Source organism: Bos taurus, chromosome 8 (genome assembly GCF_002263795.3).
Source record: "Bos taurus isolate L1 Dominette 01449 registration number 42190680 breed Hereford chromosome 8, ARS-UCD2.0, whole genome shotgun sequence".
Lineage (NCBI taxonomy): Eukaryota > Metazoa > Chordata > Mammalia > Artiodactyla > Bovidae > Bos > Bos taurus.
Window position 1 is genome coordinate 51,954,510 of NC_037335.1, and position 26,314 is coordinate 51,980,823.

Consider the following 26,314-nt stretch of genomic DNA (forward strand, 5'->3'; position numbering starts at 1 on the left):
TGAGGGATTAATTCGAAGATAAGAGGTGAGAGAAGGTAGGATTTAAATATAAATTTAGAAAGGAAACTCATAACCTTCTGCCACTTACTGTGTGACAGGCAGTGACCCGACAAGGCAATGCACCTGCTGTTATATTCGATCTTTATAGCCATGTGAACTCATAAACACTGTCATCCCCCTTTTCACTCTGATGCCCAATTTCTGTGCACTACACTTCCTGTGTCCTTATTTCACAGTTGAGGAAACTAAGGCCCAAAGAGGTTAAGTGATGTATCCCAGATTTCAGTGAAGTTAAGTCAAGATAAGGGTTCCACTTTCCAGCTCCATGTACACACTGCATTAGGTCAGGATTCTGGCCTGTACCACTGAAGCCGCAAAGGATCTGAATATATTTTCAGGGTGTATTTCATCCATGGTTTAATAGTTGAGTTGAATTCAGTCGTTTCCTATAGTAGGAGAATTTCTGTAATAGTTGAGTGGACATGATCTTAAACACACTAATATTTTTCATGTTAGTAATAAATTCTTCCTCAGAGATTCTCTGTTCCTTTTCACAAAAACTACTGTATTTACCCAAGGAGCATTCTTGACAGAAGCTCCATGAGATGAAAGCTCTAAGCTTCTTGGGATTTTAAGATTTTCTGATAAAGGATTAAGCAGCCCCTCCTGAATTCTACCCTTAGTCCTTTGGAATTTTAAAATTGGCCTGTAAATCCTTCTTAAAACACCCTTACAGACTGGGACTGGCAGCTGTGCCCTCTTCCTTATTGTTTTCTATTACTTCAGAGTTCAGGATCACTGAGATGATAAGTTTTAGCTAGATTTCCTCATTTCCCACTTGTTTGCAGAGTCCAGGATCTCTTCTGTGTATATCTGGGCAGTTTCCACTTGAATCAGAAGTGGGAGACTGCAGACATTCATATTTAATGAAGATAAAAAACATTCATTAAAGCATGAAGTCTCAGTGAGGAGATGACTCTTAAATGGCACAGAAATTTGGTAAATCATCCCTATTGGAAGGGTGGGACGATGTTTGAGAATGTGATGAAAAGATGGGAATAAAAATAAACCCTTTATCTGAAAAAAGTAAGCTGAGCCAATGACTTCTGTTTTTTTAAATTAAGAAGGCCTAACTTTGGAATTGTCCTAATTGGAAAATATCCTGATCATAGTCATTCTTTTACAGTAGAGCAGTGCTGTTCTAGCAGTGGAGAAATAGACCCTTAATATATTTGCCCAAAAGCAAGGAAATATAAGTGTTAAAGAATGGAATCTGAGAGCTGTAGTGATCTTAGACATGAACTAGCCTGAAGTCCAATTTTATAGACAATGAAACCGAGGCATAGTAAGTATATGCAATTTATTCAAGAAGACATTTTTGGTGACTGTAAGCCAAATCTAGAACCAAGCTCTCCTGCATTAGCTCGTTGCATGATTGAATGTCCATTATGTGATCCATATTTCATGATCTACTGAAAGAATATGCTTGTTTGGGATTGTGTTTTTTTTTTTTAGAATGTACAGGGATTTATTTTTACAGCTATCCTAAACCTAATTGTTTTTAACTAAAGAAAGGGGTGCATAAATGAGAAGACTAATCTGTTAAAGAAATGGTTAAGATAAGGGCAATTAAGCTATTTTCACACAGGAAGCTTAGCTGATAAGACATACAATCTTTTGTTTTAGAAATTCTGCTTTTAGTTTTGCAACACATGAATAAAGGCTATGTATTTATACTGTCTACTGAAGTCAGGAAACAAACTAAGTAGTGTTTTCTTTGCAAATGATAAACTGCTTAGGACTTGTTTCAAATTAATGATATAAGTAATCTAACAAGGTCTTTCATTGTACATTTATCAGAGCAAACAAAATGCAATGTGTTTTTATAACCAGATAGCTATTCGATTTTTTTTTTCTTTCCCACATTTGGATATAGATTGATATAGAATTACTTAAAATGCTGCATATAAATTAAACATTAAAAAGGAGATAGGGAGAGCCTAGGCTGCCCCATTATAATCTTTAGTTCTGCAGTCACTGCCTCAAGGACACTCATTTCATATCACATGTCTTTCTTTTGAAAAGTGATCACCAAGGTTCAAGTAACATTTAAGCGTGGCCAGCAACTGCATAATTTATGGGTTTTTTGTGTGTTTTTTGGGGTTTAGTGTTCTTATTTTAATGAAAAACAAGGAAAACGAAGATTTTTCATACATTAAGTCTCTTTTGTTCCTTCCCTCCTACCTTTGCAGATCGGGGCCCTGAAGGATTACTACCACTTCTATCACAGCAGGACGATTAAAAGGTCAGTTCTCTCAAGCAGAGGAACCCACAGTTTCATTTCAATGGAACCAAAGGTAAGAAGAACCAGCTGGGTGGGGACCAAGAGATAGATCTTCTGCATTTTTCATTGGTAATCTCACACTAGGAGCTGGTACGAAGGCTTAAATTTCAAGAGCGATCGTACTATCCAGTATCATTGTTTCCTTTTCAGACCAAAAATAGGCGATGGTTTGATTTCTTATTGAAGTGCCTGTATCATCCTAGTTGTAGAACAGCCCAGGGCTATCAGAAGTAGGAGTTGTCATAGAGAAATGAAAAGGGTATATATGTGAGGGCAGATAAGGATGTATTCAGAAATAGTGAAGTGTTAAGGAGACCATACCTTCTGTGTATTTGCATATAAATCTGAAGTTCTATCTGAGCTCCATAGAGGGGTCTTTTCCAGAAGCTTCAGGTCACCGTGATCCTTGTAGTTTCAGTTGGCATTAATACAGCCAGTCCATTGGGAGCCCAAAGACCAGACCATGGCCTAGACCATGTCTGAGACAGGAGGAATTCTGAGCACAGAATGGATAGAAGCTGGCTACTTCTCTTGGGGGCTCATCAGAGACCTTTCTTACACGTTCTCTTGACCCCAATCCTTTTGGGCTGTACAGAAAGCATAATCCTAGGAGAAGCTAGGAGGACATCTGTGTCTATGTCTAGATTCTCCCAGTCCATGTTGGTGGCAGTTCAGCTTTGACATGAGAGATAGTAAGTGGTGGGGTTGTATTAGGGACAAAGAGGCTAGTTAACTGGCAACTAAAGCTCTGGGGATGAGTTAACTGTCTGTCCTTATTAAGTTGGAGGAAGGGATTGTCTCTGACAGAGAACCACTTGGCCTCTCAGATATGGTAAGTAAGGAGGAAGAGAGGACAGGGGTACCAACCTGGTCACCTGTGGGCTCATGTTTGCTGTTTACTCGTTAGGAAGCGTTGATTTTTCCTCGTTATGATTAGGGTTTACCGTATGAGCTCATTTTCAAATAAATTGGTCAGCAAGTCCCTACCAGTGAGCATAACAATTTCACCTCGAGATTCCTCGAAAATTATATTCCTTATTAAAGCAACAAGGTCCCTATTTGAATTAATATGCAAATCAGGTTTGCAGTTTGGAGTCCTGCCCTCGGTTATGTGCCACAGTTTGCCTTGTTTAATTTTTTTCTGGAATATTATCACACAGTGTTCATGATTGTAAAATTATATCTTGGTGGTTAGAAAAAACACTTTTGTCATAGGGCCCAATTTTCCATGGGTTAGAGGAACATCCCCTGATACTTAATACTCTGGCAGCCTGTGGATTATATAAATATATATATTTCCCCTTCATCTCTATTCAGAATTAAATGTTACTGGAAAAGCAATCTGTTAGGACGTTCTTGAATTAGCAAAGTTTTTGAAGTGGAGTCACGTTTTTCATCTGTTAACTTTTCCAAAGCTTTCTTGAACTTCAGTAATTTAAATGATTTTAATTTCAGACCTCATGTGCATAGCCAATGTGAATTTGAAAATCCGAGTACTAATTGGTTTGGGAGGTTAGAACAGAAGAAAACATAGAGCTGTTTCAATCCTTAATGTTTTCTTGGGGATGCTGTCTCCCCTTCCTATCTCAATGTATCAGATTGCGCGTGCCAGGACCCAACCGAGACCTCGGATGCTGAACACACAGTGCTCGATGTGTTCATCCTTCCCCACCCAGCTCAGAGAAGCAGGGCTGGTTCATGCCAGCCTCCGGGTACACACTCAGTTCCTCCTCCTCCTCCTCCTCAGCGCAAGGAACAGCCCAGGGTAGGACTGTACCTTCCTCCTCATTCTGACGCGCCTGCCCCTCTTTCCCACCCAGCTGTTTATACAAGACATGCCACTGCTCTACCAACTTTGCAAATGGAGGGCCCCAAATGGGCAATTGCCCACAGTTTTTTTTCAGATATTTCTTAAAGTCCGATCATTCCTTCAACTGGTCATTTCTTGAGCCTCTGGGATATGCCAGCCCCTGTGTTAGGCTTTGAGGATTTGTGGCTAGGGTGGTCCCCTTAGCGAGCTTGCGGCAGCCTCCCACAGTAGCTTTCAGATATAGCTTTTTTTAATTACAAGATGTTACAGTGCTTCTCAGTGTTGGGGATGGAGGAGCAAAGGAGATGGGGTCTACTATATTCTTCCTCCTTCTCAGTTTCCTCCTCAAAAAGCTCAGGCCTGCTGAGGCTGTTTCCTTTTTAATTAAAAAAAAAAAAAAAACAAAACTTTATTACAGAGAAGTTGCAAAAGCATTATGAAGAATTCCTATGTTTGCTTTCCAGATTCCCCAAATGTTAACATTCTTTACATTTTATCATGCTTACTTGATCGTTTTCTCTCTCTCCTCTCTATACACACGCAGTCCCAGGTATGTATATAAGTTTCTTTTTGAAAATATGGGTGCAAATTGCAGACACAATGCCCCTTTAAATACTTCACTGTGTATTTACTAAAACCATGGACATTTTTGACACATAACCAGATATACATTGGCTCACATTTTGGTAAAATCTGGATATTAACATCAATTCAGTATTACTATCTAATTTACAGATTTTATTCATATCTTGCCAGTTCTCCCTTTTCTGAGCCAGGAGCACATCCGTTGTCATGTTCCCCAAGCCCCCTCGGTGTAAACACTGTCATCTTCATCTTCATCTTCTTTTTGTCTTCTTTTTCCTTCCTTTCCCTTGTCTTCCCCTCTCTTTTCTTTCACGATCTAGAACTTTTGCAGAGTACTGACCAATTATTTTGGCAAATCTCTCAAGTTGGGCTTGTCTGGTTGTTTGAGATTAGATTCAGGCTTGGTAAGAACCCGAGAAGTGCTGTGTTCTTCCCAGTGTATCAGATCAGAGGTACATGACATTGATGTGTTTCATTTTCCTTGATTTTAACTTCGGTTACTTGATGAAGGTGGTGTCTGCCAGTTTTTTTTTTTTTATTTTAAAAATAAAGTTTTCCTCCCACCTAATTAATAACTGTTTTGTGGGGAAAGACTTGGAGACTATGTAAATTTCTATTGGCTGACTTTATATTTTTTCACTCCCAGCAGACCTCATGGGGAGTATAAAGTGTCAGTGTGACTTGCTTTCTAGGCAGATCTCCTTTTCTTTAATCTTGGGTGTGTGTGTGGTGGGTGCTTTGTGTGCCAGAGTTGGAAGCACTTTTATGATTAGGGGATGGACCATGTGAAATGGCTTGGTGGAAAACATTGGTGATGCATGAAGTTATTTTTGTTCATCATCGTCTCCAGAATAGGAAAACACACATGGGTGAATTGCAAGGAATACATACACTCAACAGATCCTAGCTTTTACTTGCTGGAGTAAATTGCATGGCTCCTTCTTCTCCCTGCTCTCGTTTTTACTTAGAGGGTTCTAAAGAAGGATATGCAAAAGTAGCAATGTTGTAAGAATAACCCGCTTGGTGCTAAGAAAATGCTGTGGTCAGTTGGGACACATGAGTGCAGAGAACAAGAATAGACTGGATTCCCATATGTTAACAGTATGTTATGATTAGCTTTCAAATGACAGGGATCCACAGACTTCTAAGATAGCATCACTCTACAATAATAACACAGTTCCCCGAAAAGTGTTGGTACAGTGTTACAGCAGTTGGAAGGGTGAGTCTCATAATGTTCTTGACTCATCAACTTTTCTCCAAGAGACCTAGGTTAAATTTGAGAAACAGCAGTCTTGAGTTAACATTCCCAGAAGCCTCTCATTAATCTGCTTAGAAATCTTTGCCAGCCCTTTGGCATTTTGGTCAAAGAGGGTGTTATCTACAGGAGCTCTTGGGAATAAAATTTCTTTACAGCTCTTTAGCTGCCCATGCAGATACAGGCGGGGGCAGAGGAGATACTTTTCTTTCATTCTTCTCCTCCTTCCCCAGAACAGAAAGTCAGAATCCTACATTTCCCATTAGAGCAGGCTTTTAAAAACAAAAAATATAAACTGTTAGTGAGCCCCCATGACCTCTCCATGTATAGTTAATATACAAACACAACTTCTGCCTTTGCCCATTAGATTTTATCTTGAAGATATTGGCCTTTCAATCTCTTATCTTTTCTAATCCCTTTTCTGTCTTCAGATATAAAGATCAATTTTTAATCCAAATAAATAATAGGATAGTATTACCTTCTGCTCTGGTCTCAGGGATGAGCAATTTATCCTGTCTTAGTTTTTCCTAAAGTTCATCTTATCAACCCATGGTGTTGTATGGGTGTTGTATAGCTGTGTATCTCAAATACGGAAAAACTATTCACATTGTTTTATTTACTGTGCAGTCATAGGCTCCTTGGAGAAGGCAATGGCAGCCCACTCCAGTACTCTTGTCTGGAAAATCCCGTGGATGGAGGAGCCTGGTAGGCTGTAGTCCATGGGGTCACAAAGAGTCAGACATGACTGAGCGACTTCACTTTCACTTTTCACTTTCATGCATTGGAGAAGGAAATGGCAACCCACTCCAGTGTTCTTGCCTGGAGACCCAGGGACGGGGCAGCCTGGTGGGCTGCCGTCTATGGGGTCGCACAGAGTTGGATACGACTGAAGCGACTTAGTAGCAGCAGCAGCAGCATAGGCTCCTTAGAGTAAGACTTCTCTCTTTCTTATTCAATAGCTGGCATACCCTCCATCATATTCCTATGAGGATCATTTTCAGATCTGTTAAACATGCCCAATGACAGAAAGCTGAGTAATGGACAAGGCAAACATTTCTAAAATTGAAGAGATTTAATGTGTTGAGCTAAAATCTGCTTGCCTGTAACTTCTACCTGTAGGATCTACTTTTACCTAGATTTATACATAACAGCTCTTTATATATTTGGAGTGCATCACTTAGTCATATAGAACTGCAATTGGTCCTCTGTCGGTGTGGCCCAGAATTAAGTTCAAAGCTTTAGTTTACAGAGAAATTGCTCATTTGTTACATTTACACATAAGCCATTTCCTCTGAAGGGAATTTTAGAGCAGGGCATTCAAACTTTGTACAATGAGCTAAAGGAGTGTAGGAAAAAGACCAGAAGGGAGAATGAAGTAATTAGAGATACTTGGCAAGATCAGATGAAATCAAACCTGTGAAGGAAGAAAGGTAAGTTCAAATTCCTTGCTAATCCCGGTTGGCACCCGTTATATCCAGGATTTGATTTTCAGATGATAGGAATTTTTCTTTTTGCCTCAAGGGTGAAGACCATGTGATGTCCCAGTTCATCTCACTACCCTCTTCCCCTCTTAGTGTCTATATGCTTGTTCTCTGGGTCTGTGTCTCTATTTCTGTTTTGCAGACAAGATCATCTATACCATTTTTCTAGATTCCACATATATGTATTAATATATGATATTTGTTTTGCTCTTTCTGACTTATTTCACTCTGTATGACAGTTTCTAGGTCCATCCACATCTTTGCAAATGATCCAATTTTATTCCTTCTTATGGCTGAGTAATATTCCATTGTGTGTGTGTTTGTGTATATATATGTGTGTGTGTATACACACACACACTATTGATACCATGTATAAACTAGATAGCTAATGAGAACCTACTGTATAGCTCAGGGAGCTGTACGCAGTGCTCTCTGGTGACCTAAATGGGAAGGAAATCCAGAAAAGAGGGGATGTATGTACACATGGCCTTGTGGCACTAGAGGTAAAGAACCCATTTGCCAATGCAGAAGACATAAGAGATGCAGGTTTGATCCCTGGATTGGGAAGATCCCCTAGACGAGGGCATGGCAACCCCCTCCAGCATCCTTGCCTGGAGAATCCATGGATTGTGGAGCCTGGTGGTCTACAGTCCATGGGGTTGCAGAGTTGGATGCAGTTGAGTGACTTAGCACTTTTGTACATGTATACATGTAGCTGATGCACTTTGCTGTATAGCAGAAATGAATACAACATTGTAAAGCAATTGTGCATGTGTATGTGCTATATTCCAATAAAAACTAATTTTTAAAAAGGCCATGTGATGGAGTAAAGTGAGAGTACAGGAGTACTTTGTTGTACATAGTGGTCATGTTCCTGAAAAGTTGTATACACCTATTTATCAGGCAAACCCCATTTCCCATGGATTCACTTTATAATTTCAGAATCAGTTTATCTTCACTGTAGATTGATATATCACTGATCTATGGAGACAACCAGTGCATTAGTTTACTCTTTTTCTTAACTCTGAAGCAAACCATTTATAAGTTGTTGGCACACACCTGATCTGCCCAGGGGACCTTTGAAAGTAAAGAAACCTTATTCAGTTAGAAATAGATGCTCAGGAGTGTCTGCACTGCATCTTGCCCTATTCCCAGGCATGAACCGCAGCTTTGCCTCTTCCACATTCCTTCTACCCTGAGTACAAGTGCTTCCTGTTCTGGCTGCTGCCCCACTTCCTCTCACCTCACGTGCCCTCATTGCAATTGGGGCTCCCCTGGACTGCTTTCTCTGGTAGGTTAGTTTTCTGCTCTCTGGTCTGAAATTGATGCTAACTTCATGATTTCACTTTGTTCTGTGAAGTGCAGTTTTATAACAACATTCCTGGGCTTGTGCTCAGTGACTGTGTGGGCAGATTCTGGGTATGTTCATTTGGACGAGAGGGGCTGTCTCCTCTGGGGCAGGAACCTGAGGCTGTGTGTTCTCAGCATGTGTCATAACCCTGATGACTGCACGCTTGCCTCACAGGATCTCACCAGTGAATGAAAGTAGTTACCAGATATCTTGAGAATGCCTTGTGTTCTTCTGGAAGAAGGGTAGACTTGGGTCTGATGATAAGCAGAGAGGATGTGGATGTAGTGCTCAACAGGCGTGTTGGGGGGCTCTCTTGTTCTGGATGACCTCCTTTAACCACCTTTCACCAGTTATGAAATGTGACTGCTATAGCAAAGTCCTGGCTTCAACTTTTGATAGCATTTCTGTGCCTTTGCAAATCCTATTAGACTGTGTAGACTCCTGGGAGAAGCCTTTCAGCTGTAAGTTTGCTACCTGTGATGCAGGTATAATGGCAGGATGGCTGGGAGTATAGCAGAGACAGAGGAGTGTGTGGGTACAGATGCCACTAAGTCCTCCACCTTCCCTTCTTTTCTGTCTTGTTTTCACATCTCCTAGATGTCAGAATGATCAGAAACCAGAGAGTCAGATTGTACACTGCTAGGTTCTCTGATGGGAAAGTTTGGGTCATGACCCAAATCCCTTATAGACAGGAGTGAATTCAAAAAGTAGTTTTTTAAGCTACTTTGGAAAAGTTGCCAAATCTTTATTAGAGAGCACTTGGCAGCATTTCATTTCGAAAGTTATAAACTCATATGCCCACAGTGGATTGGAGATAAGAAAAAAGTATGATGGGCCAGATGGAAAATCAGTGGGTAGGACAGAGGGGAGAGCCCCTGCCATGTGTGCGGGAGTAGCCACTGCCCAGCAGCATCGTGTTGGCGAGCTGGCCTGGGCTTGCCACTTCAGAACCGGCAAGTCTGGACTTTCATAGGACATTTCTCAATTTGAAATGTTGGCCAATGATTTAAAAGTTTAAACATATGCATGGGGCCAACAAAAAAGCATCCGAAGGGCACCCCAGGTTGTCATCCCTGAGATGGGCAAGGTGGGAAGGCAGCCACCTTCATAATTTGGCCTCGGTCTTATCCTGACCTGAACGCTGGTTTCATTGTGTCAGTCACGCTCCTCTGGGTGGATCAAGCATGATTTTTCTCTATGTCTTAGTCTCTAAACCAAAATATCAAGATTTTTAAGGATAAATAATAAGCTCAGGGCTCTTGGGTTTTGAGGAAGGGGCTGCTGCAGGTGAGGACACAGTGGTGGTGGTGTGGGGAATGTTCATTCCAGTTCTTATGTTTTTGACCAGTTTTCCACTGACAACAGTCTCAACAGGAAATGAAGCCTGGAGGAAACAGGATAAGTTGAAGAAAAGAACAAACAAGAAATAAAGTAATGACCATGTAAAAAGAGGAAGAGGAATTAGATAGGACAGGCATAGGGTAGATTATGGAGAAACCAATGGCACCCCACTCCAGTACTCTTGCCTGGAAAATCCCATGGACAGAGGAGCCTGGTAGGCTGCAGTCCATGGGGTCTTGAAGAGTCGGACACGACTGAGCGACTTCACTTTCACTTTTCACTTTCACGCATTGGAGAAGGAAATGGCAACCCACTCCAGTGTTCTTGCCTGGAGAATCCCAGGGTCGGGGGAGCCTGGTGGGCTGCCATCTATGGGGTCGCACAGAGTCGGACACGACTGAAGTGATTTAGCAGCAGCAGGGTAGATTATGGATTTTTGCCACTTCAGTCACTTGAAGGAAATGTCAGATGTAAAATCTTTATTACTTTCTTAGTTTATGTAGTATTTCTAAGGTATCAGCTTTTACAACAGGGGGTGATGAAATGAAAATGGAATGAAAACAACATTCTGAATTTCTAGATAGGTCTGGTCTTAGTTCAGGTTGCTTAGGACAAGATATCATAGACAAGGTAGCTTGTAAACAACAGAAATTTATTTCTTCTTGTCTTAGAGGCTGGGAAGTTCAAGGTGATGAACTTGATCAAGTTCAAGATCAAGGTGCTGGCAGATTTCGTGTCTGGCGAGAGCCCACTTCCTGGTTCATAGACAGTCATCCTCTTACTGTAATATCACCTGGCAGAAGAGGCAGGGGAACACTCTGGGATCTCTTTTATAACAGCACTAATCCCATTTATAGGAGCTCCACCCTCATGACCTAATTACCTTCCAAAGGCCAGACCTCTAGATGCCATCACATTGAGTATTAGGTTTCAACATATGAATTTTGCAGAAACACAAACATTTGGTCTGTAACATGTCTTAAGAAGGGAACTTTAGAGCCACAGATTCTGTTGAACTCTTGGGCAAGTTAGGATATAATAAGTAAGCAATAAGCAAAAACAGCAAAAAAACAACAAAAGCCAGCAACAACAACAAAACTCAAAGCTGTTTTATTTGTCTGACTTTGAAGAGAAACATACTGATTTATGTCTTTATTTTAATGAATGTGAGAGTAAATAAGAGATCCAACTAAACATCACCATTGAAAAGGCATGATTTGTTAAAAAGCCCTTGTGAATTTTGTTTCTGTGCTCAATTCTACCAAATGTCAATCAATTCTATGACATAAAAAAGAGACAATATGGTACAGCATAAAGAACCTTTGGATCCTTATTCTTGCTCTGATCTCTGGGGAGTGAGCACTTAGTTTCCTCTGACCATTGATTCTCCCTTCATTTGAAGACTCATCATTGTTCATGCATGTACTCAGGGAAATATTGATGTATAGTACAGTATAACGATTTGTATATATAAGAAAAGATCAAAAGCATAGGTTAAATTCTTATAATAAAATAGTAAGTTCTCCATTAAAATGGTGTTATAAATCTATACATACTGGTAAGGAAAAATCTTGAAAATAATATGTAAAGTAAAAAAAAAAACGAAATGGTATAGAAGGGCCTATCCTGTTTATGTTTTATGTTTAAAAACAAACAAACAAAAAGACCTGTGTATATGTGTGTGCAGTTATATGCAGTATAGGTTTGGAAGGAAATACAAACACATAAAAATAACTCTTGATAATTACCTTTCCACACTGTATGACTTTTAAAAAACTGTTTCTACTGACCCTGTCTTTGTTGATATCAACAATGTTTTGATATTTCATATCTGGTGAGTTAATTTCTTTTCTCATCTGCCTGTTTCTTTCACTTGATATGGGGATTGATCATTTGTTCCTTCTTGAAAAACAACTCTTTCTGGGTGGTTCTCCACCACCTCACCTATAAATTTTAGAGAGCTCAGGGCTCAGCTTTATGCTGGTGTCCTTGCTTCTAATTTGTATCTCCTTCTCTCACCTCCCTGACATCTCCAATTAGATATCTAGTAATCATCAAAACAATTATATGACATATACAATACTTTAAATTTCCATCCATCACCATGGCACTTTTCCTTTCAAGTAAATGGCACTGTAATTTATCTAGATATCCTAGCCAAAAATAGAGCAATCTATTCTTGATTCTCTCCCTTTTCCTCGTTTCCCCTCTTGGAACCAGTAAGAGATCCTGCTGGCTCCACCACTAAAATTTATCTTGAAGCTGTGAATCTGGGCTTTCCTCTCCTGCACTGCCACCAGCCTGGTTAACCCACCCTTGTCTTTGACTTGGACCACAGCAATTGCTTCCACTTCCACTCTTGTTCTTCTGCAGTCATTCTCCACAGAGAGTAAACTTCTTAAACTGTACAGAGATCAAGTCTTGTAAAGACTTTCCATGGACTTTGGAGTAAAATCCTTTTTCTTAATGATCTTTCAGGGCCATCATGATCTGGCCTCTTCCTACCTCCATGAGCTAGGCTTTGAAATGCCTCTTTCTTGTTTATCACTTGCAGTCACATTGACCTCTTTCTATAAACACCAAACTCTTTCCCTTTGGCTGGAACAAATTTCCTTTGGTCTTTGCACAAAGGTTTCTTCTCACCATTCACATATCAAAGCAAATGTCACCTACTTTGAAGGTCCTTCAGGAGTCATCCTTGCTAATATACATCCTTAAGCTCATCTGCCCAGCTCCTGTCTAGCTTTACATATTAATTTCCTCTTTGATACCTATCTGAATTTGAAATCACATTGTTTCTTTATTTGATTATTATGGGTTTTCCCTTCCAGGATAAGACTCAGTAAGAGTAGGAGCACCATCTAATTAACTGTAGTATACCCTTGACCTGGAGTAATATCTGGCACATCAGATCAGATCAGATCAGATCAGTCACTCAGTCGTGTCTGACTCTTTGCGACCCCATGAATCGCAGCACGCCAGGCCTCCCTGTCCATACCAACTCCCGGAGTTCACTCAAACTCACATCCATCGATGGCATCAATGATGCCATCCAGCCATCTCATCCTCTGTTGTCCCCTTCTCCTCCTGCTCCCAATCCCTCCCAGCATCAGAGTCTTTTCCAATGAGTCAACTCTTCGCATGAGATGGCCAAAGTACTGGAGCTTCAGCTTTAGCATCATTCCATCCAAAGAACACCCAGGGCTGATCGCCTTCAGAATGGACTGGTTGGATCTCCTTGCAGTCCAAGGGACTCTCAAGAGTCTTCTCCAACACCACAGTTCAAAAGCATCAATTCTTCGGTGCTCAACCTTCTTCACAGTCCAACTCTCACATCCATACATGACCACTGCAAAAACCATAGCTTTGACCAGACGGACCTTTGTTGGCAAAGTAATGTCTCTGCCTCTGAATATGCTGTCTAGGTTGGTCATAACTTTCCTTCCAAGGAGTAAGTGTCTTTTAATTTTATGGCTGCAGTCACCATCTGCAGTGATTTTCGAGCCCCCAAAAATAAAGTCTGACACTGTTTCCACTGTTTCTCCATCTGTTTCCCATGAAGTGGTGGGACCAGATGCCATGATCTTTGTTTTCTGAATGTTGAGCTTTAAGCCAACTTTTTCACTCTCCACTTTCACTTTCATCAAGAGGCTTTTGAGTTCCTCTTCACTTTCTGCCATAAGGGTGGTGTCATCTGCATATCTGAGGTTACTGATATTTCTCCCGGCAATCTTGATTCCAGTTTGTGTTTCTTCCAGTCCAGCGTTTCTCATGATGTACTCTGCATATAAGTTAAATAAGCAGGGTGACAATATACAGCCTTGACGTACTCCTTTTCCTATTTGGAACCAGTCTGTTGTTCCATGTCCAGTTCTAACTGTTGCTTCCTAAGCTGCATACAAATTTCTCAAGAGGCAGATCAGGTGGTCTTGTATTCCCATCTCTTTCAGAATTTTCCACAGTTTATTGTGATCCACACAGTCAAAGGCTTTGGCATAGTCAATAAAGCGGAAATGGATGTTTTTCTGGAACTCTCTTGCTTTTTCTGTGATCCAGCGGATGTTGGCAATTTGATCTCTGGTTCCTCTGCCTTTTCTAAAACCAGCTTGAACATGAGGAAGTTCATGGTTCACATATTGCTGAAGCCTGGCTTGGAGAATTTTGAGCATTACTTTACTAGCGTGTGAGATGAGTGCAGTTGTGCGGTAGTTTGAGCATTCTTTGGCATTGCCTTTCTTTGGGATTGGAATGAAAACTGACCTTTTCCAGTCCTGTGGCCACTGCTGAGTTTTCCAAATTTGCTGGCATATGGAGTGCAGCACTTTCACAGCATCATCTTTCAGGATTTGGAATAGCTCAGCTGGAATTCCATCACCTCCACTAGCTTTGTTCATAGTGATGCTTTCTAAGGCCCACTTGACTTCACATTCCAGGATGTCTGGCTCTAGGTGAGTGATCACACCATTGTGATTATCTGGGTCGTGAAGATCTTTTTTGTACAGTTCTTCTGTGTATTCTTTCCACCTCTTCTTAATATCTTCTGCTTCTGTTAGGTCCATACCATTTCTGTCCTTTATCGAGCCCATCTTTGCATGAAATGTTCCTTTGGTATCTCTGATTTTCTTGAAGAGATCCCTAGTCTTTCCCATTCTGTCGTTTTCCTCTATTTCTTTGCATCTGGCGCATAAGGACCATCAATAGGAGAATAAATGAATGAATAAATGATATTTACAAATTAACTTTTATAGGAAAATAAATGATGGAGGAAATAATAAACATAGGGGCTATAACTGTCTCTCAGTTTGCTTAGAAATCATCATTTTATGGTGACATACACAGTCCTATCTCATTTGGGGGCAGCCAGTTGGAGAGACTGTTTCATAAAATGAAAGAAGTGTTGAATAGAGTTGAGATATTTGGATTCTGGTCTTAGCAATTCTCCTAGCTCAACTTGCTATTAGCAGGTCACTCCTCACTGGGCTTATTTCATTTGTAAAATCATGGAGCAGGTGATCTATTTTCTGACTTTAATTCCGAGCCATTAATTACCATCTTGAACCAATGTCACTTGTGATTTTGCTGTTGGTCGACATTGCCCATCACATGTTCCCTTTTCATCTTCCTGTTCTAATGTCTTTCCGCACTTCCTCCTTCTCTTTCTCCCAGTACTTAGAATATTTCTTAGCACATTCAGCTCTCCCCCTGGACCCTGTTCTACCCGAAAGAGTGAATTTTGCAATTAGACTTGAGAATAATCTGGTTAGTCTTGAGACAGATGCAGACCTTACCTATTCAGCAATGCGTATGATAAATGAGGAACAGGTAACATTGCTTCTTTGTTTTCACAGTACCTGTCTCTCACTGATACAAAAGTATGATAAAAAGAATGGTAGTTATTATTACTGATGATCATGAATTCCAAAAGTCAGTTTTGTATAGCAAGACATAGTTAACACAAGTTCTTCTAGGAATTTAATATTTTATGTGGTTTTTGGAGAAATAATACCTTCTGAACAGACAACAACAAGGGAACAAATTTTTAAAAGCTTGCCTTGGAAATTAGAAATATATTGGGAGGATAGTGAGAATGATAGGTAGGAAGTAGAAATAGAAGAGGCCCAAAATAAAATCAGATTGAATAAGGGTGGGCACAATTCATGGAAACTGTTGGTGGGATATAGATTCTTCTTTAATTTGTTGACAAAGCTAAACAAGTGTTTTCAGGTTCGAATTTTCAAGCCTAGGCAGTGATGCCACACCCCAGAAATAAAAAGGGCAAAGGGCGAGCAGAGTGAGCAGATGAAGGGCAGGACTGTGTCTTAGTGCAAATTTACTTGGCCCCAGATCAGGCTGTCAGCCTTTGCTCTAGAAAGAATGTTCCAGTAATGTCCCTGAAGATATGGACAAGCTTTGCAGACTTACTCTTTGGACCAGCAGGAAGCCCCTTTTCAGATCCATCTATTCACAAGACAATATAAGAAAGATGGAGACTCCATGGAGACTTGGAGGAAAAAATGGGGTCCCAATACAGGGAAAACTGAATTCTCCCAGAAATGAGATAGCATGCGAGGACTGTCTGGGGTTCAGCCATTCTTTCATTTACTTTCTCCAGGTATAATTTTGAGAGCTTATCTTGTGCAAAATACTGGGCTAGACACCAGAGCTTTTTCCCTGTGGAGCTTACCCATGGAGCTTACCACCTAGTAAACCTAAAGTCCAGGCTGGAAGCCAGAAAACCCAGTTCTTAGCATTAGTTCCTATCCTCAAATACAATTCCAACAACACTGGAAAACTGAGACTTTTGAAAACATCAATTAATACTTCTTGGGTTTTGGTTTTGGTTTTTTTGGCCACACTATGTGGCATGTCGGGTCCTAGTTCCATGTGGGACCCTTGTTACCTGACCAGGGCTCACACCTGTGCCCCCCTACATTGGAAGCACAATGCCTTCACCACTGGACCACCAGGGAAGTCCCCCTTAATAAAGTTTTAAAAGCTTTTCATGAACACTTTCAAGTTTTTATTTATATTTAGGCTTCCAAGTAACAGAATATATTCTTAATACCAGCATGTCCCAAATATTGTATGGGCCATACTTCTATTAATATGTTTTCATCTGAAATGGAAAGTTAACTGAGTGTTCTCTGTTATTGTTTTGTATGTCTGACAATGCTAATTTATAGGCAAATTGTTTTGAGACTATAGTTATGAAAAAGCATACTGATACTGAGACATTAGTACATGTAACTACCGTAAGGCACAGCTAAGGGTAAAAATGGATCAAAATCACCTTCTACCATGACCACAGTAAGTCAGGAGATTTCCCATGTTTCCTATGTCATGAAGTGTTCGTTATCATTATATAAGAACCTGCTTAGAGTAACCATTATTTATTTACCATTTATATATGTTGGGACATTTAGATTGATTCCCTAGCTTATAGTAATGCCATTAAAGTTCCCCTGTCCCCACCCATGATAATTGCTTCTTTGTTGTTTGGTAGAAAATCTCTTTCAGCCCCTAGTAAAACATTTTACAAACTGTTCTTCTTGATTCCAAGAGACAAAGCCAATTTTCTCTGTGGCTGAGCTCTGTATACCTGACTCTGTGTGTGTGTGGCGGGGGGTCACTACAGCTAACCTGAAAGCAGCCACAACAAGGGCATTTGAAATGAAAGCATCTATTTATTAGCCTTCTGATCAGCTGTGCAGATTTGTAGGTTTTGTAGATTTTAAAGCAGTGTCATTGTAACAGTGCCCCTTCACAAGAGAAAGTTCCAACTCCTTAGACATGAGTTCTAACCAGTAGTTGTTATTAACTGATAGGAACGGGTTCAGAGAAGGCAGTGGCACCCCACTCCAGTGCTCTTGCCTGGAAAATCCCATGGACGGAGGAGCCTTGTGGGCTGCAGTCCATGGGGTCACTAAGAGTCAGACACAACTGAGCGACTTCACTTTCACTTTTTACTTTCATGCATTGGAGAAGGAAATGGCAACCCACTCCAGTGTTCTTGCCTGGAGAATCCCAGGGATGGCGGAGCCTGGTGGGCTGCCGTCTATGGGATCACACAGAGTCGGACACGACTGAAGCGACTTAGCAGCAGCAGCAGCAGTAGCAGCAGGAACAGGTTGGAAGTCCAGCCTGGAACAGAACCTGAGACTGCTAAATTACCCCTGAGAGGGCAAAGGCTCCTGTGTGGCTCTAAAGGAAGATAAAAAGATGAATCATTAGTACAGAGAGCTGGACTTTTCCATTTCCTTGACTCGCCAGCTCCACCTTTGGGGGGCATTGCGATTATCTCACTGGGAATAAAATTTAGAGTGTTTCTCCCTTTTGCATCAGTTCTAACATCCTGCATATGAGTTAATAACAGTGGTAGGGAAATTAGGAAGCCATTCTTTAAGAGTCAATTTTCTCTTATCAGAAGTGCAAGTAGAGCCCATGTTTAGCCTTATGTGTCTAATTCAAATTTATAGTTGAGCAAACTGTAAAGTGACAAGCACAGCTCTCTGCATTTGTGGCATAATTTACAAGTTTTGAATCTGATATGTTACATGACTAGAAAGAATAGTCATGGGGAAAGTGGTACCTAACAGCTTTTTAAGCTTGGATATGTTTTTATTAAATCCTTTAAAATCTTCACTGTGTTATGTATATATTTTAATTCTTTATAGTTGGTTTTCCCCATTTCATTATGATTTTCAGACATACAGCAAAATTAAAGAATTTAAAGTGATCACCATTATACTTGCTGTCTAGAGTCCACCATTAGCATTTACATGCTTTTTTATCTCCTATCTATGTACCTATCCATCTTGACTCATCTATTAGTCCATTTAATTTGCATATCTATGCACCTGTCTGTGATCATTTATCCATTTATCCGTCTGGTTTTTGATGTATTTAAAAATAAATTGCAAGCATCAGTCTATTCCCTTTCAAGTACTTCAGCATGCATGCCATTAATATATTTGCTTTCTGGTTTGTTTTTTTTTTTTTTTTAATGTAAACTTCATATACAGTGAAGCTCACAAATGTTAAATGTATAGTCTTGGAGATCTGACAAATGCATACATATGTGCAGCCTAAAACCCTTTCAGGATATAGATTGTTCCCATCACCACCCAAGCCTCTTCCCCAGTCACTAGTCTCCCCCCAAAGAAAATCACTGTTTAATTTTTTCCTACCGTAAATTGATTTTTTTAAATTAAGGTCTAATTTACAGAGTAAAATTTGTCCTTTTTAGTGTATAGTTCTGTTAATTTTGATAAATGTAGACAGCTGTGTAACCACCACCACAATATATAGATCAGTCCCATCACCATTGGAAATTCTTCTGCATCGTAGTCATCCCCCTTCCTCCACACCCAGCTTCTGGCAACCACTGATCTGTTTTCCATCCCTATAGTTTGTAGCCTTTTGAATCTGGATTCTTTCACCTAGTAGAATGCATTTGAGATTTCATGCACAAGGTTGTGTGTGTATCAGTGGTTTGTTCCTTTTTATTGCTGAAAGAAAAGTGTTAGTCACTCAGTCATGTCCAACTCTTTGGGATCCCATGGACTGTAGCCCACCAGGCTTCTCTGTCCATGTAGTTCTCAAGGCAAGAATACTGGAATGTGTTGCCATTTCCTTCCCAAGGGGATATTCTCAACGCAGGGCTCAAACCCAGGTCTCCTACATTGCAAGCAAATTCTTTACCATCTGAGCCACCAGGGAAGCTCTTTTATTGTTGAGTAGTGTTCTGTTGTGTGGCTAGACCACAGTTTATCCATTCACTGGTTGAAGGACATTTGGATCATATCAGATTTTGGCAAATATGTATAAAGCTGCTATACACCAAGTGTAATAGATTTTTAAGTCTGCTATGAGGTGGATTTGCCCTACTCAGGTTTTGGTGTTTATTTGTAAATCCCCAGTCCTCTATCAGACATGGGACAAATGCATAGTCAGGAGTTGCTAGAAGTGTGAATTATATGATCTGGAAAAAAAGTGTTTAGTTATTTCACTCATATGAAATTTGCAGCTTGTAAATCCAAGATGTCAGTATGTGTTACATGACATTTTTCATTTTGACTTTGGAAGCCTGAAAAAAAATATCATCAACTGTTTGAATTTCATAGTTTAAAGTGTCTGTCTTACGGGTGATTTTTTTCATGTGGGTTTGGAGCATTTTTCTCTCCTTGGCAGGACAAATATTTTGATTTTCTAGTCTCGTTTCATAAGCAAGTATGTATAATTCACCCTGATGTACTGAGTACCAAGGGCAAAGATTTGATCGTAAAGGAGCAAGAAAAGTGAGATTGGGAAGAAAGGATATGGGAGAGGAGAGGGCTCCACAGAGCAGTAAGAATCACCAATAAATATTTCACTGGGTTGCTATGTGGCAGCGGTTACACCAGGTCAAGTTGCCTAACAGTAAGTCTGCTTGATGCCGGTTTTTAGTGAGCTGAGCGACTGATGAAGGGATGAATTTCACCAGAAGATTGTGCTTTTGTTTTGGTCAGACATCCAGTGCCAAATGTGAGAAGCTGCCAGGTGCCTACTGGGATGAAACCTGCTTGTCTCTTCTTGCTTCTTGCATTTTCTGTGAAAGCAGAAACAATTTGGTCGTTTTACTTACATGCGTGTGTGTGTGCATTCATAATCGAGTTGGAAATAGCAAAACAAAGAGCTTGCTTTGTTCATTTGCTCAATATTCACTAGAAACGTATTAAGCAGCTATCAAATCCCCACAGTTTTGAAATTTTAAGTCAGAATAACCAGACCTTAGTAAAAGAAAAAAGATTTCTATGTAGTTTTGTCATTATTGTAAGACTTAAAGCAGAAGTGAAATTAGGCTTATTTGCCTCAGTAAAATCCTGTGGGGATGATAAGCTTCTCTCTTTTCTCTGAGCTAAGAATCAAGAAGGAAACAGTGATATAGAAAACTTTGGACTTAGCATTGCACCAAAAGGTGCCAAACGGATACACTTCAAATAGGAATAAAAGGACAGGAGGCCATCTGAATTAATAATTAATAAGATTAATAATTGGTAATTGTGTGACTAAACAGTACATGGAAACAGAGAAAACCAAGTGATTTTGAACATACTTGGAATTTTGTTTCTAGAAACAGGCATGTTCACCCCCCGCCCCTCTGCCACCTGCCGCCTGTGTAGTTTGTCCATGATTTCTGAGACTGTCATCAGGGAAGCACTTTTTCTTTGTAGGTATATTATTGTTAAGATTAAGTTCATCAGTCATTGTAACACTCAAGGAACATCAATAATCTGTCTTTGTGTCTGTAGACCTGGATGCAGCTTCTGAATTTACAAGTGTACAAGTTGGCTAATGATCCTCCCGGGAGGGAGGGGAAGGCATCCTTGTCTAGCTCCCTCTCCTTCTTCTGCTCAAGAAAGCTCATGTCTCACCAGGAAGACTCTGTGGTACTTTATCCTTATTATAATGATAGCTGTGTTACAAAGTTACTGAGTTACAGTGCCATGGCATCTTTCAAGATCAAATTTATTCATAATTGCAGCTGTTACAATGGCAATTTGTTACACTTAAAATGCTTGGCTCTCCAAACATCACTATTAAGGCGAGTGAAGAGAGAGTTTGGCTGCCTGGATCAAGTGGATTTAGACCTGAGGAAAACCAAAGGGAAATAAATACATACATATCCCATGGAAGCCTCCAACCACTCAAGTCCGCCGACAGACAGGAGCGTGGCCTGAAAAACTGCCTTACTGTTTCGCTGTAGGGCTTTCTCAACAGGAGACCAAGTCTGTGCAGCACTTGCCAGTGAGAAAGGAAAATGATACAAACGCATGCTAAGACCTTCCTTACTAGTGGTGGCATACAGGCCTCTGTAATGCTGTCTGTTGACATTCTATCTAAACTATGAAACATCTTTCTTTTCTTGAATACACATCTTTCTCAAAAACTGTTTTGGAAATGTTTTCTAATTGACACTAAATATTGACTGCATCCTAATAAAAACTCCATTTGTGTGGATCACAGTCATTCAAAGTAGATACTTTGAAAGAAAAATTAGCATTCATCAAGCCCCTACTATATGCTGAATCCCTGTGCTATGCAATTCATGAATGTTGTCATTTAATGTTTTAGACAAACTTTGGAAGAAGGGGCATTTCTTTCCAGGAGAAAGACTTAGAGAGGTTAGGTGGTTTTGTTAAAGCATGTGCTGTTTTCACTCCACCATGCTTACTCCTGCCTTTGACAAAGATAAAAAGCAGGAGGGTAAGAAATAGCAGTTAAGAAGGTTTAACATTACTTAGGCTGACAAATCAGCTTCCCTTCTCCCAACTCTTTAAATCCCTTCTCACCAACACTCTAGTCATTTCTAATGATTTAAGTAATTTTAAATAGCTTAAAACATTTGAACTTCAGTTTTAAACAGTAACTTCCAATTAATCCAGTTATACTTAACTGAAGTCAGGAAACTACTGTTATGTCTAAAAGTAAGAAAAAAAATCATCATCGTAAATACTGATAGCCTGCTTATTATGTGTCAGGCTCTGTAGTAGTAGCTCTGTATTAATATATACTAACTTGGTGCTTTGCAACTTTTTTTTCTTGTTATTGTCCTCCTCAGGGGTGAAATTCAATTAACCTTATTAATTTGAATTTGAATTAACTTCAATTTTACTATAATGAGAAACATTAAGTTTTTTTTAAACATTAAATAAGTAAGGAATAAGTTTTTGTCAGGCAGAATTGAGCTGAGAGCACCACAAACCATTCTAACGTCTAAGATCTTTTCACCCTCCAAAGATAGTCCTCTTGGTGAGAATACGTATACTAACTCCAATCATTTGATGCTAACCCAAAAGTGAGGTCAGCCCTAAGAGTGAGGTCCTGTGATTAGTCTACCCACTTTACAGATGAGAAAACAAAGACCTTGAGAGGTTAAGTAAATTGTTTAAGTAGCTAAAGTTTCCAGGCTGGACTGTCTTAACCGTTTTGTGCTGCATTGCTTCTGACTCTTTAGTCATTCATACCAGTGGATGCCTTTCTATAAATACATTTTACACTGTCTCAAACAGTAATCTTTGTTAGCAACATGGTTGAGTCTGTCTGAGTCTGTCCTGTTTGTTACCTCCTAGTTAACATACATTTGAGTTCTGGCCTTGGCATACTTTGTAAGTCTCAGCCTGAGCCCTTTACTCTGTCCCCTGTCTCAACACTTTATTATTTTATCAACTTTAATCCTTTAGATAACCTACTACTGAACTCAGCAAGCAATCCATATATTCCAAAGTGCATGCATGTCCTGAGTCACTTCCCAGATAATCTCCCATGGCAGCATAAATTCTGGGTGGGTGTTCAACATCTCATCACACTTTTGAAAATCTATTAATATCATTTAAATGTTTCTTTGAAATAATTCTAGATTCATGGACAAAACAGTGAGTCAGATGTACCACCTTCTGTGAAACCTAAGAGATTAATAGAATGATTTGTATGTAACTTAAGGTGCAAACTAGACAGAAATATTGAAATGATAGCTGGAAGGCACTGCTGCCTGAAGATCAATTAGAGATGAAGATAAAATATTTTGGAACCTGGGCAGGATTATAAAACAGATGCAGTTTTTCCTTGATGACTTGCCTCTCACTGAAGTCTTCTCTCTCCCCTGTATCTTTACATTTTTTGTTCTCAGCATCCTCAATATTCTCTTCCTCAGCAGTTCTGAGACTGACTCTCAAAGCCTTTAATTCACAAGTTATAAAAGACCAATAATTGCTTCAAGTATTATTCCTTCCCAGAGGATTTGCAATTTGGCAGAAATTGAAGCTTAGACGTTAAGGGTGACAATTTCAACTCAGGGTGAGGAAATTCACAGGAGGGCTTTACTGATGCGCTCCTGGAAGCCTCCCCAGATGGCTGTAGATTGCAGACTCACCCATAGACCTGTTTCTCAGGTTCCAAATAGAACTGAGTGTTGGTTTCATGCGATTTCCTATGTATCCACCTTTTCCAAGATGTGAACTCCTTGCTAAGTGAAGCCCACCTTCTCCTGGCTAGTGTGTCTTGTTATGAAACCATGTCTTGACTTGGTCCTGGGAGAAGGCTATGGGCCCAGTGATGAGTGAGATGGATTCGGCTCTTGGCTCCTCCCGGTGACCGTGTGGGTGGTCTTGCTTGCCTTAGTTTCTCCATCTGTTTTAGTGGAAAGGATCTTAACATTGTAGGAGATCCCAGAACGGAATGTGCTGTGTAAACACAAGGCAATGTTGTTACAATAAATAGCAAATTAGTGACTCTAGCTTAAATTTCCTACACTTGAGGACTTGTGGGTGGACCAAAGAATCAGAAATTGTCACTAGGAAAAAAAAAATTTCCTTCCTCCTATTTTCTGACAAAAACAGAATTTGAGGATTTTTGGCTACCATCTGTTGAGAGACAAAATTCTGCCTCTCCCAGTGGAAGGCTGGAACGGGGTCTGCAGTGGAGTCTGCTGCTGCTGCTAAGTTGCTTCAGTCGTGTCTGACTCTGTGCAACCCCATAGACAGCAGCCCACCAGGCTCCCCCATCCCTGGGATTCTCCAGGCAAGAACAGTGGAGTGGGTTGCCATTTCCTTCTCCAATGCATGAAAGTGAAAAGTGAAAGTGAAGATGCTCAGTCGTATCTGACTCTTAGTGACCCCATGGACTGCAGCCTACCAGGCTCATCCATCCATGGGATTTCCCAGGCAAGAGTACTGGAGTGGGTTGCCACTGCCTTCTCCAGCAGTGGAGTCTAGCATTCTCTTAATGAGCTGGCTTGTTGCGATCTGCCTCAAGTGTTCTAACCTGTGTCTCTAGCTTTTCGGTTTTCTAATTTTTACAAATCTCATTTTTTTTTAAATTTAAAATATCCTGTTGAAATATGTTGCTGTATTAAGATTGACATTTCCTGTTAGGCGCAAAGAGCTGAGAATGTCTCAGTTGTGATAGTCTAGCTTCCTTATGGAGACAATCGTGCACGTATAGAAAGTGGTGCTTGCTGGTGGTTGAATGGCATTACTGTTTTAGGTGATTCTATTCTGAGAGATTCTGTGTCCATTTCACATCCCTCCTCCACCCCTCCAAGGATCCATAAGTGGGCACACAGATCCTCCTTTCTCACCTGAGAGTGATAGTTTAAGAAACAGAGAAAAGGACAGCAGCTTTCTGCCCTGAATCCCAGATCTTAAGATGTGTCCCATGCAGTGTGCCGTCATTTACTGGGGGTAATGATATCTGTCTTGTCTATCTAACTAGTCGTCTTTAAGCTCCAGTGACATTTGAAGATGCTTTGTAAACTTGAAAAGATCTGTAAAAGTGACACATTAGCGATAGCAAGTATAAGATTGAAATTGGGGTAAAACTAGCTAACTATTTATGATGCCTGGGTGAGAACGGCCCCTGAGTTTATTGCGCCAAGAATAAACTCAGCCTTTGACCCAGTTCAGGCTCAACCATGGCCAGGACTTGACTTTTTGAGCTCCTGTCCCAGTTGGAATAGAGTGGAGTTCAGGAGTGGAGAATGAAGCAAGTTTATTAGGACATTCTGTGTATTCCACAGTGATTTGTCCAACCTGACTGTAAACAGCAGCTGGAAGACATTCTGCTGAGTCCCCATGTGTATCCATGGATTGTGCAGCTTGGAGTTCAGGGGAAAGGCTTGAACTGCAGAGGCTTAAAAAAAGCCAAAACACTGTGTGCAGGAACAAGGCCACTACCTTTGCGAGATTCATGAACTTAAAACTCTTTGGGACTCAGTTTATTCTATGTGGCAGGGTTGTTTTAGAGATTAATTGAGATAATGCACATGGAATTTTCTTTCCATGGAAGGCTGGGCCCTTGATTTGAAGTCAGAAAAAACATTTCTGTTTTTATTCGTCACTGACAGTGAATATTTGGGCAAATGATTTTTAGCTTTATGAGCAAAGGTTTCCTTCTCTATGAAATGGAAGTTATGATAAGAACTCATGTAAAGGTTACAGAGGTTGATTTATGCAGAAGACATGTTATAAAATTGAAAACAGTGTATTCATTCATTTATTCATTCAGTCAACACTACACATCTACTTTGAATTTTTGCCCATAAAGCGTTAGCAATCTAGAGGCAGACACAGAGAAACTGACAATTACAGCACAATGGAAGTGTGCCCGTGATGGAAGTGTGCCCATGACATGGAGGGCACACTGAGGAAAAAAGTGTAATTATTTGAGGAATCTGAAATATCTTCCCAGAGGAGTGGTGACCCATAAACCAAACTTTATGGAATAGAAGTTGGACTGCAGGCAAGAAAACTGACATGGGACAAGGGTTTCTAAAGGAGAAGACTGGCGAGGCTTTCTGGCCTGTGACAGGAAATGATGGTACATTGATTTTGGCTGGAGCTTAGGGGTGTATGTGGGCCAGGAGGCAGGTAAGATGGGAGGTACAGAGGAAGAGTCTGATAAGGAGGAACCCTAGGAACCGGGTCTTGATGTACTGCTTATGTCATACCCAAGCATGTAGGCTTCAGCTTGCTTATGTTGGAGTGTCATGTTCTACATGTGAGACTACAAAATAGCATGTACTTATTAAAAGAGGATGTTGCAGAGCTACCGTGAGCTGCACATGCAGTCTGATACTCCTCATCACTCCTTCCAAGATGAGAGAAGGATT

General features: G+C 40.3%; 1 protein-coding gene across 4 annotated transcripts in view; it reads left to right on the forward strand.

Annotated features, from left to right (window-relative positions):
- PCSK5 (proprotein convertase subtilisin/kexin type 5) overlaps positions 1 to 26,314 on the forward strand; it is a 519,623-nt gene that overhangs the window by 42,984 nt on the left and 450,325 nt on the right. For all 4 annotated transcript variants that reach the window (XM_024996182.2, XM_024996184.2, XM_024996185.2 and 1 more), the window contains exon 2: positions 2,253 to 2,357. In XM_024996182.2, the coding sequence (XP_024851950.1) occupies positions 2,253 to 2,357 (105 nt within the window). The remainder of the gene's footprint in view (positions 1 to 2,252; positions 2,358 to 26,314) is intronic.